Raw genomic sequence first — 17456 nt, forward strand, 5'->3', positions numbered from 1 at the left:
AAAAAACAGTCAAATGGTAAGTTTTATATCGTATCTACTTTACATAGATATAAAATTTTTTAAAATAATATTTAAAGGAGCAAAGGAAGGTTTTTCTTTTTTTTTAAATAGAACTTCTGAAGCTAGATGCACTAGGATCACAGAAATGGGCAAAATACATGAAAGGGAGGTGGGGTGTAACCACTGTGTGGAGGCGGAGTGCAAAGCTAAGAAAGAAGCTACCTCTCCAAGCAATCTGTACTGCAGAACCTGGATCCTTTCTTGGAACTGTGGGCAGTGGGAGGCCAACTGCAAAAGGACCATGTGCTGTTCTTATGAGAAATTAAGTAAATGGGGTGCTAGACCACAGGCCTAAAAAAAAAACTGACAATGCCTACTCCAATGCTCTTATTTGGTCCTTAAATGGTAAAGGCTTTGACCAGAGAAGCAGCTTTTTGTGTAACTTTCAGATCTAAAATAGCTGATTGGAGATTTTGTTTTGAGACCATCATTGTCTAAAGCTATAGTTTTCAGGCTGCTATTAGAAGAACACTATAGAAAATCCTGAATTTCATAACCAGGGAAGTACAGCATTCTTTCAGACCCATGGCACACACTGTAGTCAGGTTTCCTCTCTGAAGGGACTCTCACCAAGCTAGTTAGGGGGGAAAAAAAATCAGACACCTGAGTGCACTATGCCCTTGTAGCAATTTCCACAGAAGTACCTAACTTTAGTCTTTACACTTGATTTTTAGGTGTTCTAAAATCAAGGAACAGTGTACGTTTTCTAAGAACAGTGTTGCATGCAAGTAGTATTTCATGTATTTAAGATACCTTTTAAAAATATACAAAAATAAAAGTCCAAGATATTTACATTAGATTTTATTTCAAATCTAATAGAACCAACCATCTTTTACAATTTTTTCACCTTCAGTATACAGAAACATTTTTCTATTTCCAATTTTTCTGCTGCAATAAAACAACTCCTGAACTAGATGAGATACTCTATCTGTCTGATTGCTTTGTTTTGAGCCAGAATGTTGCCCAGGCAGGCCTAGAACTCCCGGGTTTAAGTGATCCTCATGCTCAACCTCTGGAGTAGCTGGAATTACAGGCATTGGTTACCACACACAACTGAGATCTCAAAAAAAACTTTAGTCTAGGGCTGGGGCTGTAGCTCAGTGGTAAAGCACTTGCCTTGCATGTGTAAAGCACTGGGTTCTAATCTCAGCACCACATAATAAATAAAGATACAGTGTGTTCATCTATAACTAAAAAAACAAAAAACTTTAGTCTGTCAAATGAAGGTGAGTGACATAAAACACTATCCGAAAATTTTTAAAAAGGCTACAGTCTGATCTTTCTCTTTTTTTGGGACCTTCTCTATTATTTGATCACTGATTTGTGTTTTATACATTTATTTTTTATGCTAAGTCTTTCTGGGTGTTCCTTTTCAAAATAGTTTTTCCCTGCTGTATTTATAAACTCAATTTATGTTTAGTATAGATTGGAATAAACAAAAACCAGTAAGGGGGAGGAAGAATTACCCATAATACACCATCTAAAAAATTCACCTGTTGACTATATTTCCTTCCTTTCGTGGTTTTTAAAATTTTTTAACATTTAAATCTAAAATTCTTTACACCACTAGAAATACCTCACATTCCCACAACGCTTTTTTTCCAAAAAGCTATATCTAGAGTTTTTGGGTATTTTTTTGTTTTTTTAACCAGGGATTGAACTCAGGGGCACTCAACCACTAAGCCACATCCCCAGCCCTATAGTTTATATAGCACTCTATAGGACAGGCAGGCCAAATACTATTTTGCACACAGTTGCTTTCTAGGGTAGAGAAGTTAAAATGTTTGATATGCTGAAGTAGCAGTTTGTGGTTCAAAATGATACATCTTGAAAACAAGGAAGGTTTCCAAATTTTCAAGGGAGAAAATCACAATGGTATCACCAGGAACTGCTTAAAAAGTGAATAAAAACACTCCTACTGAATTGAACTCACCTAATACAATTCAACAAAACAGATGCTTATGCATTAGTCAGACATAGTAGGAGCCATGTTTAGGAGTCAGACATAGTAGGAGCCATGTTTCAAACAGAACTAGGGAAGAAAACAGGTGCTACAAGTAAGCTCCATCTAGGTTATATTCATGATAAACAGAGACCCTAGAGACAACACCAACTTTGTTCCTAATTGGCTCACTGACAACCAGCAAGTCATACATCAGCCAGATTTTAGATCTTTCCTATGTGGACAGAGTTGGACATGACAAATCTAGTCTCTTGCATTTATTGTAGCCATTAACATACACACACACAGCTTTTAAGACACATACATATATATTATGCAACTTTTTATATACCTTCCAAAAAAAAAAAAAAAAAGATGTGCCTATCCATAAGTACAGCTGGGTAGTAGTAAAGAATTAACCTTACCTAAAAATTAAGTCTAGCCTTTGCCCTCAGGAAGTAATCTGTAAACCCTTGGAATGTCCTGCATATCCAAAGCCTTTGTTTACCAGGGGCTGCAAACCACTCCAAATAGTCTAACAATGTGATTTAAGGTAGCAGCTTTGGACCATGTATTATCAACCTCCTGAAAAACTGAAAACTTTATAAAAAGTCAACCATGCCAGCAATCAATTATATATATAGACGTTGGACAAAATCTGAACACCAAGACCTGGAATTTTCCTTTAGTCAATATTCAGTCAGTACTGTCATACGTTAAGTGCCAGAAGTTAGCACTGTCCATGACCCCACTAGGAGAATAACCAGAAATTTCACATGTGGAACTCTTTGTGCCCCATGTATCTCTTCCCTTGGCTATTATAATCTGTACCTTTTCTTTTTTTTCCTAAAGAGAGAGTGAGAGAGGAGAGTGAGAGAGAGAGTGAGAGAGAATTTTTTTTAATATTTATTTTTAGTTCTCGGCGGACACAACATCTTTGTTGGTATGTGGTGCTGAGGATCGAACCCGGGCCGCACACATGCCAGGCGAGCGCGCTACCGCTTGAGCCACATCCCCAGCCCATGTACCTTTTCCACTATAATAAATCCAATCATAAGTACAAGCACTTTTAGTATCAGTACAAGAACTTTCAGAAGTTCTGTGATCTCATTCAGAGAATTACTGAACCAGAAAATAATCATGAGGATCCCCAAACTTGCAGTTGGGTGTCAAAAGTGAGGATGGTCAGCTGACAGAATGGCACTCTCCTCTAAATTTCATTCTTCCTTTCTTTCTTCATCCCCTCTTTTTCCCTCCCTCCCTTTCTTTCAAAATGGAACACCATTCCTATCCCTCTTAATGGGAAATGGGTGACAACTAGAGACTACACTTCCCAGCCTTCTTTAAAATCAGGAGAGGCGCAAGGCACACTCCTGTGATCCTAGAAATTTGGGAAGCTAGGGCAGGAGTTATCACAAATTGAAGGCCAGCCTCAGCTAGTGAGACCCTGTTTCAAAATTAAGAGAAGACCTGGAGATATAGCTCTGTGGAAAAGCATTCCTGGGTTCAATCACCAATACCAAAAATCTTTGGAGACAGGTGCATGGAGTACTGCATACCTGGCATATGTTAAGGGTGCCTGAGTGGCAAACCACCCCCTTCATGGTAGGCGCGTGAGCAGCAAAACGGTTACCCCGTATGCACAGCGCCTGAGCATGAGGCCATGTGTTGTGGTCCCAGTGCTTGCTCCACGGTCCACTCCTCGATTGGTCACCGAAAGGATAGTTGGCCAGAAATTGTATTGGTGGCTGCCTATAATCTGCTTAACTACTGTGCAAGAGTATATATACATGGTAACTATACAATAAAATCAGACCTGCTTCCAGCTTGGTCTCCAGAAGGTCTTGATTCGTGACTCCATAGTCACACTCTCCTCTACCCTATTCTGTAGACCTCCTCGCTGGATGAGAGAGCCCACATAAAAATGCATCAAATCAGCAGTGACTAAGTTCTCACCATTGAGATATAAACACAACAATGCCTACAAAAAAAAAAAAAAAAATATATATATATATATATATATATATATATATATGCTATATTCTTCTTCCCCTTTCCCATGCTCAAGACTGACTGGGAGTTGTTTACTTCTTTTTAAGGAATACAGTTGTGCGGTAACCCAGTTTCAACTATGGGAAAAGAATACAATAACCAATGGAATAGCCAGTTGCAATGGTGCAGGCCTCAAGTCACAGCATCTCAGGAGGTGAGGCAGGAGGATCACAAGTTTAAGGTCAACCTCAGTAACTTAGCAAGTCCCTAAGCAACTTAGTGAGAGCCTGCCTCAAATAAACAAACAAACAAATAAATAAGAAAGGGTTGGGGGATGGTTCAGTGTAAAGCACCTCTAGGTTCAATCCCGAGAACCAAATAAAATAAAATAACCTAGGAATAGCTTAAAAAAAAAAAAAAAAAAAAAAAAAAAAAAAAAACAGAAGGAACCTCAGACCCTGAATGACCTGAAAAAGCAGAGTTGCTCACCTGCTATGTACTTTCTGCCTACTTTTAGACTATTACTAGCAAGAAGAAAACTTCCAATATTGATTTCACTGTATGCAGAAGTCTCTGTTATAGAGGCTTAGCCTGTCCCCTAAAATGTAAAAATACTTAAGCATTTTATTATGATTTTGATTGCTTATTTAAGTAAACCAAACAGATTAAAGGAAATAAAGATAAAAAGACACATATTAAAAAAAAAACTGAAATTGCAAATTTGAAACACTTGTAAAATGCCCTAGTTTGAGACAGATCTTTTTTTTTTTTTTTTGGGGGGGGGTATACCAGGGATTGAACCCAGGGGCACTTATCCACTGAGCCACATCCCAACCCTTTTTACTTTTTATTTTGAGACAAGAGTCTCACTAAGTTGCTGAGGCTTATGAGACTCCTGCCTCAGTCTCCTGAGCTGCTGGGATTACAAGTGTACACCACAGCACCCAGCTGAGGTGGATCTTATTGAAAGGAAAATTTCCATCCCAAACAATTCAAAATAAAAGAGCTTTCTCTCTCTCATCATTTGGTATATAACTACAAAAAAAATACAAAATGATATTTGATTTAACAAGGCCACGTGATACAAACTGAAGGGTGCATTCTGAAAGAATTATAATTTTCTTTCCTGGAATCACAGATTCCCAAAGGGAAAAAAAAAAAAGAAATAGACACTGTTTTAACGAATCACCAAGGAGGACTTCCTCTTTTGGCTTTCCAGAGCTGGAGAGAATTCTTCACCCAGTTTCCAAAAACCCTCCCTCAGTTTTCTGTTTTCTTATGTTCCAAATCACATGGCCCAAAAGTTTTTCTTAAACATCTCCATTAGGATATCTCAGGTGCACCTCAAAGTCAGCATGTCTATAAGGAGGATCAGTGACAAAGGAAAGCAAAAATATTCTGGAGATGACATGATTTTTCAAAAAAGCCTAAAGGAAGAGTAAAAAGTCACTGACCTTCACTAAGGAGAAGTGGCAAATGATTATCTAGAGGAAAGTTCAGGATGAATTAAATCAGGGATTTCAAAGGCTACAGTAGAAGGATTAGTAATAGACAACCTAGCCGACGAATGAAGGATGTAAGATCAAAGAAGAGGGGAGTTTTCTCTAGAACAGTGGTTCTTATGCTTGAACATGCACGGAATCACCCGCAAAGGCCTATTAAAATATAGACCCCTGGGCCCCAACTTTCTGATCAGAAACTTTGGGTGCTTGGGTAGGACTGTTAATTTGCATTCCTAAGAAGTTCCCAAGTAATTCAGATGCAGCCAATCTTAGGTTGATTTTGTCTCTATCTAAAGTGTAACCAAAGTAGTATACACTTAGTGGAGAGAATGCTGCTACTATGTGCTCCAAGTAGAATGAATTTCACAACTGGATTAAATACAACTCACCCAGTGAAGGTTTTAAATCGGTTCAGTAACAAAATCTCTGCAGTCCTGCATCCCACTTCTCCCCTAAAATTCCAGGTCTGAATTCACGGTTTACTTCATATTTACCAAGTATTTGCTATGATTCACAGTTTTCAAGATAAGTATAAACCACAATTCTAGGTTACTAGAGGGAAAACTACAAGAGAGGACCCTATATTAATGGCACTGACAGAATGCAATAAATGCAGGAAAAACAAATCTCATATTAGAGGAGAGACCCAAAAAGGCAGTAGCATAGAAATTTGGGGCTACAAAGAAAACTAAGTCTCTAAAAGAAAAAGTCCCTGTTGAATGTGGAATGGGTGGCTTGTGAACAACTCCTGAGTGGGACAAAGGAGCCTAAGGGGTAAAAAGGAACCAAAATACATATGCACACTGAACAACCCATAAATTACTTTGTAAATTTCCAGCTCTCTTTAAGTTTTCTGGTACATAGCAAAGCAGCAAGAAGACCTCAATATTAAAAGACATTAACCTCCTTGAAGCTAGAGGCTGACATCTGACTAGACTGTTAACTCTAAGGCCCAATTACGTACCTGATCATCATCCAAATCTACTACTTAAAAGCCAGAGACACTGGGCTGGGGCTCAACAGTAAAGCGCTTGCCTCACACATGCGAGACCCTGGGTTCGATCCTCAGCACCACATAAAAATAAAATAAAGGTATTGGGTCCAACTACAATAAACAAAATATTAAAAAAAAAATAAAACCAGACACTGTTATAAGCTGAAACCTACTGTTACGGCTTGGATATGAGCGTCCCCAAAAAAGTTTATGTGTTAATGAAGGATTATTCAAAAGTGAAATGATTAGATCTTGAGAGTTATAATCTAATCAGTGGATTAACCTATCTGACAGATTAATACTTTGAATAGATTACTGGGTGGTAACTGTAGGCAGGTGGGGTGACTGGAGGAAGTAGGTCACAGGTTCGGGGGGGGGGGGGGATGAGGGGAGAGGCATACTCTTGGGGATTATAATTTGTCCCTGGAACACAATGCACTTCCCTGCTCTGCTTCCTGGCTACCATGAGCTGAGCAGTTTTCTTCCACCATACGCTTCCACCATGATGTTATGCCTTGTCCAAAGTCCAGAGCAATAGTAAGTAGGGCGTAGACTGGGACCACTGAAACCTTGAGCCAGAATAAACTTTTCTCCCCTCTAAGTCATTCTTGTTAGGTATTTTGATCACAACAAAAAGCTAATACACCTACCTAACAGTCCAGACCACCCAAAAAGGAAACACAATCTTGTTTAATATTTCCCAATCTAGAGGAAGTCTGGCCCATTTGGAACATAGTCTACCTTATTATGCCCCCAATAAAAAAACAAAAACAAAACAAAGCACTTCTCACTCTCAAGATAGCCCACATTCTGCTCTGAGAATGTACACCTTCACATTTTTCTTTCTAATAAAGCTCTTTCCTGTTTGCTAAAACATGACTGTCCTTAAATTCTTTTATGTGATAGGGTTAAGAGCCTGGAAGGTCTGAGGAGGGGGTCTCTTCTGGCTCTGATGAGGTCTCCTCAGACTCCCTTATCACTTAAGTGTCAGCATCACTTAGTAGGTAGATTTGATCTGAGAATGATTAGAATGATCTGAAGGAGCAAAAGGGAACTAAGAAGAGGAGAGCAACAATGTCAGAAAAATTCATCATCAAAACCACAGAAAACATTCTGGAATTGACTGGTTTACAAAATACATGGCCAGATGTAATACTAACCAAGGTAACTGAGGCCTTGATTGTCATTCCAAGCATGTTGAGCCTTACTTTTTAAGTTTTAGGAAACTGTAAAATTGTATATATAAACAGCAGACAATGAGTTGGATACATATGGAGAGCTTCTGCCTCATGAGTCCAGTCTACATGAAGATCCACAAACCTGTCTTAGCGGATGTCCTTTTCTTGTGCATTCCACCCATATAATTCATTAGATCTCTGAACTCACATAGGAAACTGGCAAATGATGATATAGAACAAATCACTTTGAGCAAATGCAACTAAAAATATATGGTCAAACACTCTTTTCTGGATCTGCTATCAGTTCCATCTTTCACCAATCTCTTTTCTCACAAATCCTTACATTAAATGTAATTGCAAGTGAATATAAAAGGTATAGAATGTTTAAAAAGTTGCCACTGCTTCTGGACTCTTTCTTTGCCTTCATGCCAAGAACTCCCTATCATATATTTTAAAACATAAGAGTCAGTAATTTTATAGATATAACATAAGGAGATACTACATTCTTTTTTTTTTTTTTTAATGTAGTGCTGAGGATGGAACCCAGGGCCTCACATGTGCTAGGCAAGCCCTCTACTACTAAGCTACAGCCCCAGCAACATGCTACATTCTTCTTTTTTTTTTTTAATGTAGTGCTGAGGATGGAACCCAGGGCCTCACATGTGCTAGGCAAGCCCTCTACTACTGAGCTACAGCCCCAGCAACATACTACATTCTTCAAGATACTAAAAGTCTAATTTGATGTAACAATTTATTCAGCACTCTATACTTGACTAATAGACTCTAGCTCCATGTAACAGTGAGAGCTCCAAAACAATCTTTAAATGACAATCAGAAATAAGATTTTCAATTGGGCATAAACAACATGCAAAAGAAAACTGCTCCAGCTGGGGTTGTGGCTCAGTGGTAGAGCACTTGCCTAGCATGTGCGAGGTCCTGGGTTCGATCCTCAGCACCACATAAAAATAAATAAAATAAAGGTATTGTGTCCAACTACACTGAAAAATAATTATTAAAAAAAATACTCCTCCAAAAGCATAAAGTTAAAGTTAGTAACTTTCTCTCAAGTGCTAAAATTCAAAACAGCAATTAAGTTACTACAAAACATTCTGCAACTCTAAAAACAAATAGATCATCAACCTCTCTACCTCACCCACAAAAATCTCACACAGATTTATTTTCTTTTCACTCAGTAGTAGGAAATAATCATTTAAATCTAAAAAAACAATTCACAAAGAAATAAAAAATCAAACTTTTCACAGAAAAAATTAGTGCACTTTTAAAATACCAAGAAATATTTAGTTTACAACCCAACCTGCAACAAAATTTACATAAATAAGATATATGACTTAAATGAGTATAAACCCAGGCTTTAATTCTACTGTATTAATGAAAGAAAATGTTATAATCCTCAACAGAAGGTAACCTTTTTATATAAATATACTTTAATACAACTTGCTTCAATATTTAATATAAATATGTCAAAATATATATAATGAGTAGAATTTAGGCTTCTACCATTACTACTAGTTTTAGCTGTAACAAATTTGACAAGTATGTGTTCTCACTTTTTCAGCTAATATTGTATAGTAATGAATTTGGCTAGCTTTTGTCCCTGGTTCCTGAAAGACTCAATGTTTCAAATTTCCCAAATGGTACAGTGTCTTTGTAACCCATGTGGGCTCCTCAAACCACATCTGACATATGAATTTATATTAACAGAGTGATTCCCAGTGGACCCCTAGTTTCAGGTCAGGGGCTGTCATGCTGCAAAGGTCAACCCATGTTATTAGAGAACTGGAACTTTGAGATAGGTAATACCAGCCTGACCTCCTGACCTCCAAGTAAGGAACAAGGCTAAAGACGTAGTTCAGTCTTACCTATATAATAAAACGTCAATAAAATCTCTGGACACTTAGGTTTGGGTGAGCTTCTCTGGCTGGTGTACTGAGAGCATAAAGTCTTGAGGGCATGAAAGCTTTATCCTCCCCCCACACATCTCATTTATCGGATCCTGTTCTTCCAAGAACAGCTTTCTTGAATTCTGAGTCATTCTAGCAAATTAACAAAGCTTAGGGGATAGTGGGGACTTTAGAAGTTATAGTGCCTTGATCAGAATTATGAGTGGCCTGGAAATCCTAGAGCTTGTGACTGATAACTAAAGCGAGGGGATTCTGGCAGGCCATGCCCTCAGTGTGATGCCTAACTTAACTCTGGGAAGTTGGTACCAGAATTACTCAGCAGCTAAAATACAGAATATACTGCCCTACTTCTCTTCCCAGGACTCTGGGACTTAAAGGAGGAAAGCTGAGTGAAACCATTCTTTAAGCTATAAAACATCCCAGTTAGTACAAAGTTTCTTATTTTAAGCTATGTTCTTTAATATATTAAAGAATTATTAAAATGTTTTTTAAATTAAAGAAATTTACCTTAAATCATCCATGTTAAAACAAAAAAGAGAGCTGGGCATGGTGGCGCATGCATGTAACCCCAGCAGCTCAGGAAGCTGAGACTGTAGGATTGAGGGTTCAAAGCCAGACTAAGCAATAGCTAAGAAACTCAGTGAGATCCTCTCTCTAAATAAAATACAAAAAAAAAAAAAAAAAACAGAGCCGGGGATGTGGCTCAGTGCTCAGTGGTTGAGTGTCTCTGAGTTCAATCCCCAGTACTCATCCTCCACCAAAAAGGAGGGGGGGTTTAAAATAAAATTGACTATCCAAGCTTAAAAAAAAAAAAAAGGCTTAAAATAGCAAGCCAACAAGTCATCAAGAACTAGAGCCTGTTATTATAAGAATAAGATTCCTAACTTGGTAAAAGGCATTTGAAAGGGCAAAGAATAATTATAATTTCAACTACATAATTCAGACTAATGTCTAAAAGATAAAAATGCATTAAGTCAATTTTGAGTAATATCAAATGTAGGAATGATGGCGTTTAGAAAATGTAATGTGCACTCATTATTTTGTGACTAAACCTCTAAGAAGTTTCTCTTAAGTCTTGGGTCTGACCAAGAATGACAGAAGCTAGTAAGCAATATTTTGGTTATTCACATACTGGATTCAAGTACAAACTACTTACTTAACAGCCATATTTTTCCCCCATTCTCACTCTTTTAATTTAAGCCTAATGAGACCAATGTGCCCTTTAATAAGAGTCTCAAACCATCCTATGTGGATAAAGCAACTACCTTTCTACACAAGAGAACATATTTTCTAACTGCATTATAAATAGAGGACAAAATTTTTTTCTACTCACTTCCAATAATAAAAAATAATTCAAGCCTTTAAATCACAATTTTACAAAAACATATTGTTCAATATTCTGCCCTCTTAAATAATTGAGATTTCAAAGTGTTGATTTTTCCATGGACGATACATGCACAGAGCAGAATGTAATAGAAAAAAAAAAAAAAAAAACCATCACTTTTAGAATTAAAAAAAAAAAAAAAAACCATCTAGGTTCTAGCCCTAAATTTCTCCTCATTCACAGTTGAAAATTATCTGGATCTCATTTTCCTTCAGAAGGCTAGGAATACAATCTAAGATTCTTTCTAGCACCAGCATTCTGACTCTACTTAAGCATCAATTCGACAATTTTTATTTTAGTTGTTCTTACAAAAGAAAGTTTTACAAATAGACATCAAGAATCATTAAAACTTACGTTAAAATATTCCACAAATGTTTCCTTATATAAAAAAAAAGATAACAAAAGATTTGCTCGGTAATCAGCAGAAAGACATTAATATTTTATTAAATATTTATGTTACCTGAAACTTATTTTCAGCAAATCTAAAGACAATTGTTTTCTTAAATCAAATCTATCACATCCATTACATTCAAAACCTTTCCAAACTATTTACAAAGCTGATGTACCATGAGATATATGATGCTTTGACTTATCTTTAATGGCTTTTTAGAATGAGAAAAAAATGTAAATGATTTTGCATATTACCAACTTAATGTCTCACACATAAGGAACATGTAGGCACTGAAGTATAGTGATAGTTAAATCCAAAGAAACTAAAATCATAAAAAATGGTAAAACTGCCAGTAGTTTAAGAGGCTACCTACTCACAAATAATGTGATAAAATAAAATGGCAAGTTTCCAAACAGAAACCTTGTTATTTTTAATGTGGCTCACAGAAGAGTGGTTATGACCTTGAAATACAGAATGAGGTGGAACTGGGTAGAAATCCTGGCTATATTCTGACCTACCTGTGTGATCCAGCCAAGCAACATCATCTCTATAAATCTGTCTCTTTACAACTGTGCCTACCTTATATGTATTGTCTTGTGAATATCAAACAAGATAATACACTTAGCAAAGAGCCCAGTAATTATTTAATAATGTAATAATTTAATAATTTAGTAATTATTAGATTTTGGACAAATGTAAATACAAGCAGTATTTCAATTTTTTTAAAAAAGTTAAAGCCCAAAGTCGAGGATTCTAGGCAGACTGAGAAATAAAACATGTTACTACAAAGAGGACAAGTGGATCAAGTAAAAATAACTGGTACTATGCAAATATAATTAAAACAGAAGAATCTTAAGTTTACAAAAATAACTCAAGTTGTCTTAGCTCAAACTATTTATTATTACAAAGTCACTGTGTCTAGAAATTCTTTACTATTTCTGGAAATGCTAAAGAAGCAGCAATTACACTATGCAAAGAACAGAAGGATAAAGAAAGATATACAGTATAGTTGGACTGTGTTAAGCTCCAATTAAGAACCAAACACAATTTGAGGGGAAAAACTCAAAATGAAAGGCAGAAATTCAACACACTAAAGAGGATAAAACATCTTTTCCTTCCCAAATACTACAAGACTCATACCTTAACTGGATCATCAAGGGCTTCCCTATCTAAAGACAGGAAGCCTCCAGCAAGTCCTTTCATCACCACAATCATATCTCCAGCAGAACTTCAAAGGGAAATATATAAAAGCCACTCTGGTGGGTGGCTGTTGAGATAATCACTCTTAGTATCTTCCACAGATCCGAGAATAAAAACCTGACTTACACATTAAGACCAAATACAGGTCATCATTCTCAGGAGTTTATTTTTCAATTCTTTCTAGACCTATACAAAATCTACTTATTAAAACTAAACAAGTTCCATAAATCCATAAATATAATTTGGTAGCCCATAAAAATTCAGCCAAAAAAGGTCAAAGTATAAAAAAAATCAATTACTTCACATTTTATCTCATGCCAAATCTTAAGTCAAAACATTTTTTTTTTTTTTTTTTTTTTTTTTGCAGTGCTAGGGACTGAACCCAGGCCTTAGTGCTCTACAACTGAGCCACATTCCCAGTCCCCAAGTAATTTTTTAAAAAGTATAAAATAACTCTCACAGAAACACCTTACATGTATTAATTCAAATTATTACTCACTGTAATCCTTTATAGTCATCTTACAGATAGATGAGCATACAAAGGCACCCAAAGCCTGCCCACAGCTGCACAATCAGTAAAGGGTAGAAGCCAGGATTTTGACCCAGGTTGATTCCAGAACCAATGTTCAAATCAACTATACCATGCATTCCTTTAACAAGTTTGACTAAGGATCTAATATAAACCAGCACAATTCTAAGGAATGATGCAACAGAAAAGATCTCTACCCTCTAGTTGGGAAGGGGGAACAAACAAGTCTAATGGGAGAATCAATAAATAAGTGAACAATGTATCTTCACCTAGTATTACATGCTAAGGAGAAATACCATGAAATCAAGGGACAAAGGAAGAAGCCAGAGATCATGGGAAGGCCTTCCAAGTGATGAATTTTTGCATCAAACAGAAGATAAGAGCAACGACCATTTAGAGGAAGGGGTAATACAGCTAAAAAAAACAGCAAGGATAACATTATAAAGCATGAACAGTTTAAGTACCCAGTGAAGCAGGGTAATGAATAGTCCTAGAGCAAGACATAAATTAGAAGTTGGCAGTTGCCAAGTCAGGCAATGCCTTGAAAGACTGGGGTAAGAGTCTTGAATTCAATTCTATATGCAACAGGAAGCTTTTGTAGGATTTTGAGCAAGAAAATGACAATCTTATTTGTTTTTTAAAAAATCACTCTAACAAGGCATGGTAGCACACACCTGTAATCCCAGCAACTGTGGACGCTAAGGCAGGAAAAACACAAGTTTGAGGCCAGCCTTAGCAACTTAGCAAGGTCTTAAGCAACTCAGCAAGACTATCTCAAAATAAAAATATCAAGGGCTGGGGCTGGGGATGTGGCTCACGCAGTAGTGCGCTCGCCTGGCATGCATAGGGTGCTGAGTTCAATCCTCAGCACCACATACAAATAAAATAAAGATGTTGTATCCACCGAAAACTTTTAAAAAATTAAAAAATTAAAAATTAAATAAAAAAAATATCAAGGGCTGGGAATGTAGCTCAGTAGTAAAGCACCCCTGGGTTCATTCCCCTGTATCAAAAAATAAATAAAAATACATCACTCTGATTGTTATGTAGGGACTAGTCAGGAAGCAAGAGAAATAGGGAAACCAGTGAAGACACTATTCAAACAATTCAAGCAAAAGATAACAGAACTGAAGACTAGAATTCATGCATGGTCTACAAGTAGATGATACTAAAGGAGACTGCAACTGCTGCAACTGCATTGTCTCTTAAAAAAAAAAAAAAAAAGACAGTAATATCCCTCTCTTCTCACACCCCCTTTCTCAAATTGCATTTGGGGGAAAATTAATATCCATGTTAACAGTTCAGAGAAAGGGGAAAAATTAAAAGCTCGGCTTACTCTACCCTGTGATTTATACTATGCCACAGATACCCATATGTGGAGAAGCAGAAAGAATTGTAATGTTTCTTAATCTAGAACTCCTTTTATTTGGAGATAAAAGGTACCTAATATCTCCTTTGATTAGTTTTCCTCTCATGCTTTCTCTCTAGCACATTCAGGCTCATTCTAGATAGTGAAGGGATATATACCAAAGGAGTACTTATTGAGTAACCAATGTGTATATATCCAGGTCTCACCATTTAATCCTCAGCTACCCATGGTGGAAAATGATGTCTTCATTCTATGAATGAGAAAAAAAAAAATCAATGATATTACTAACTTAACTTGCCTAAGGTCATAACAGAATTCAAACCCAAATCTCACTCCTAAGTTCTTATCTTTCCACCACAGAAGCTATCAAAGAAAGACCAGACTATCAAGTATAAATATGTAGCTTTTATAATTTCTCATTAACAATGACTAATCATTTCTGATGAGGATAGGATTTCTTTAATTCTCTTATGTAGAATTTGAGTTGTGAGTTGGGGATGGGGGAAATGGAGTGATTTTACATTTTTTGAAAAAAAAATGTATTTTATGCTTGAAACAGCATAGTATTTTAATAGTAATGGAAATTAATACTAAAAGAGCAATTCCCATCTCTTAAAAAAATCTTAACAGGTACTGTTCACTATAAAATTAGGGTAAAGTTTTATGAGTTTGGTACAGTCTGACCTTAAAGGACCTATAAAATAGAAAAAAACAGGATAGGGATAAAAGATAATTATCACAACACATGAAAAATGGCAAATAGCCTAACCACTGAAGGGAAGATAACCTTTAGACTGGATCTTTGAAAGAGAGACTTTAAGTGAGTTTCCAAGTGTCCAGCATAGAAGTCTAAGACATGAGGTAACATTATGCTAGCAGAATTTGCAAAGGCAAAGCCAAGCCTATAAGAAACCACAAATCTACGTTTGGAAAGCAGGTAGATTGTAAAAACCAAAAAATGAGTTACTGGGTACTCCATAGCAAGAACCAAGGCCATGATATGTATTACTCAACTTAAGGAGCAAATAATGGCTTATTCTTGGAGATTAGAGGAGCCAGAGAGGCTAGGCAGATACACAGAATGAAGACTTGTTACATAAAGTGCTAACAGTTACAAGCGCTTTTTATGGCATGCCAGTCTACACGATTTCTTGTCACCCACGTACCATTTCTACCAGTACATGACCAGAGAGGATGAAGACAGAGTTGGACCTAGATCATCTGTCACTTTTTAATTAAACAAGGGGGCTCAATGAAGGAGCTAGGCTATGTTAAGGTTCCTGCTTTTCCAACTGGGAATACATAGGAAGAGCAGTAAAACACACAGAAATGCCACTTTCCGTCCACACCGGGGCTGAGTCATTTCAACAGTGTGTGCAAGTGTGAAAGGGACACTTGTAAGGACAGTTGGGGAAAGGTGCGCTGCACATTAAGGGCCAGAGAAGTATCAAGGAAACGCGAGTGATAAAAACTGCCTGTGGATACTCCGACAGGGACTGCGGGGCCCGGGCGTGGGGGACAGGCAGTGACTGGAGGCCAGGCGGAGAAGCTCGGCGCCCGCCGACATTCTGCCAGCGCTCGGGGAGCGGACGCCCGAACGCGCGCACGAATGAATGGCGCGGGACTCAATGGCCGGCCGAGGCGCCGGCGCAGGAGGAAGGAGTTTGCGGCGCGGGGCGGCGGGCGGCGTCCGCGGCGGGTCGCGGAGGGAAGGGCCGCGGGCTGGGGTCGGGGCGGCCGCGAGCGGCGGCGGAGGCGGAGGGACCGGCGCGCCATGGCGGAGGGGGAAGGGGAGGTCACGCGTTACATAACCCGGCGGCCGCCGGCCGAGGGGCGGGCGCTGCGGGCAGCCCAGGCCGCGAGAGCACGGCCCGTGCCGCCCGCGCCGGCGCGCCCGCCGCCACCCGCACCTGAGGCCGGCCGCCGCCGCGCGGGTCTGCGGCGTCTCAGGACGACGCGTGTCCGGCGCCACCCCTCCCCCACCCCGCCACCGGCCCGGGGTCGCTCACCTTCCGCGTTGCCCCAGACCACCATGCCCGAGCCCGGCTGCCTGCTCCGGCCTCGCGGGCTCCAGCGCCGCCGCCGCTGCAGAGTGCCCTCACCGGGGCCGGGGAGGAGCGCGGGGAAAGGCAGTTGCTCCAACGCGCCGCGGTCCAGGCTCCCCCACAGTCGCGGCGGCCGGTCTCGCGCGCGCCGCGGCGGCTCCGCCCCTCCCCCTCCGGCGGACGCGCGCGCGCTAGCTCCGCCCCCGCCTACCCCGGCTGCGGCGCCCGGCTCGCGCGCGAGGCTCACACTCACTCTCGCGTGGCGCACGCGCTTGGCGCGCGCCCGGCCCAAAACGACCCTGCGCGACAGGCGCGGCGCAGTGCTGCGGCCCCGCCCTCCTCTCTCGCCGCCGCCCGCGGGGGGCAGCGCCTCGGCTGCACGTGACCGTCTCGCGCGCGGGGGCGGGGGTGCACGGAGCTGGCCAGGCTCAGCATCACCCCGCTGCCGGTGCGCCGCCCTCTCAGGTCGCGGAGCCTAGGCCGGTGTGTTGCTCCCGCTGCAGGGACGCTCCGAGCCACGCTGCCCCGCCCGCTCTGGGCTCCCCTGTCGCGGAGGACACAAGTGCAGAACTGACCGCGCTTGAAACCCTGGTACTGTCTGAAGAGGGTCCAACACTAGCGATTGATTTGCAGTGACATCTAGTGGAGAAAGGGCCACATATGAACTGACACTTTCCCGTGTCAGAGAGCCTGAACCTAGTGGGTCGGCGAGAATGCACACTGCGCCACTGGGGTTGAGGGATCGAGCCAGCTCCAGGAAGGCTAGTGACCATTCCCGTCTTTTCAATGCGGTCTTGCGTTGCACTTGAGTATGTGTAAGCCTCCATCAGGTATCCCTTCTCACATGCAGCACCTGGATTGATTACATGGGCAATTTTCCATTAAAAGTTGAAAAACAATTAATAGCCTAGGTCATGTATGCTTAAATACAATTTTAACTAAGGGCCT

The 17456-nt window shown here is 39.7% G+C and overlaps 1 protein-coding gene across 5 annotated transcripts in view; it reads right to left on the bottom strand.

Annotated features, from left to right (window-relative positions):
* REV1 (REV1 DNA directed polymerase) overlaps positions 1 to 17004 on the bottom strand; it is a 78442-nt gene extending 61438 nt beyond the window's left edge. For 2 of the 5 annotated variants that reach the window (XM_081264996.1, XM_081264993.1), the window contains exons 1-2: positions 16473 to 17004; positions 14670 to 14713 (exon numbers count right to left, since the gene is read on the bottom strand). Coding sequence is in view for 1 of the 5 variants with exons in the window: in XM_081264997.1 (XP_081121123.1) it covers positions 16473 to 16497 (25 nt within the window). In the remaining 4 variants the exon portion in view is untranslated. The remainder of the gene's footprint in view (positions 1 to 14669; positions 14714 to 16472) is intronic. The other 3 variants (XM_081264997.1, XM_081264994.1, XM_081264995.1) reach the window with 2 other exon arrangements.
* Between the last annotated feature and the right edge of the window lie 452 nt (positions 17005 to 17456).

This window comes from Spermophilus citellus (assembly GCF_964194105.1).
Source record: "Spermophilus citellus genome assembly, chromosome: 13".
NCBI classification, from domain to species: domain Eukaryota; kingdom Metazoa; phylum Chordata; class Mammalia; order Rodentia; family Sciuridae; genus Spermophilus; species Spermophilus citellus.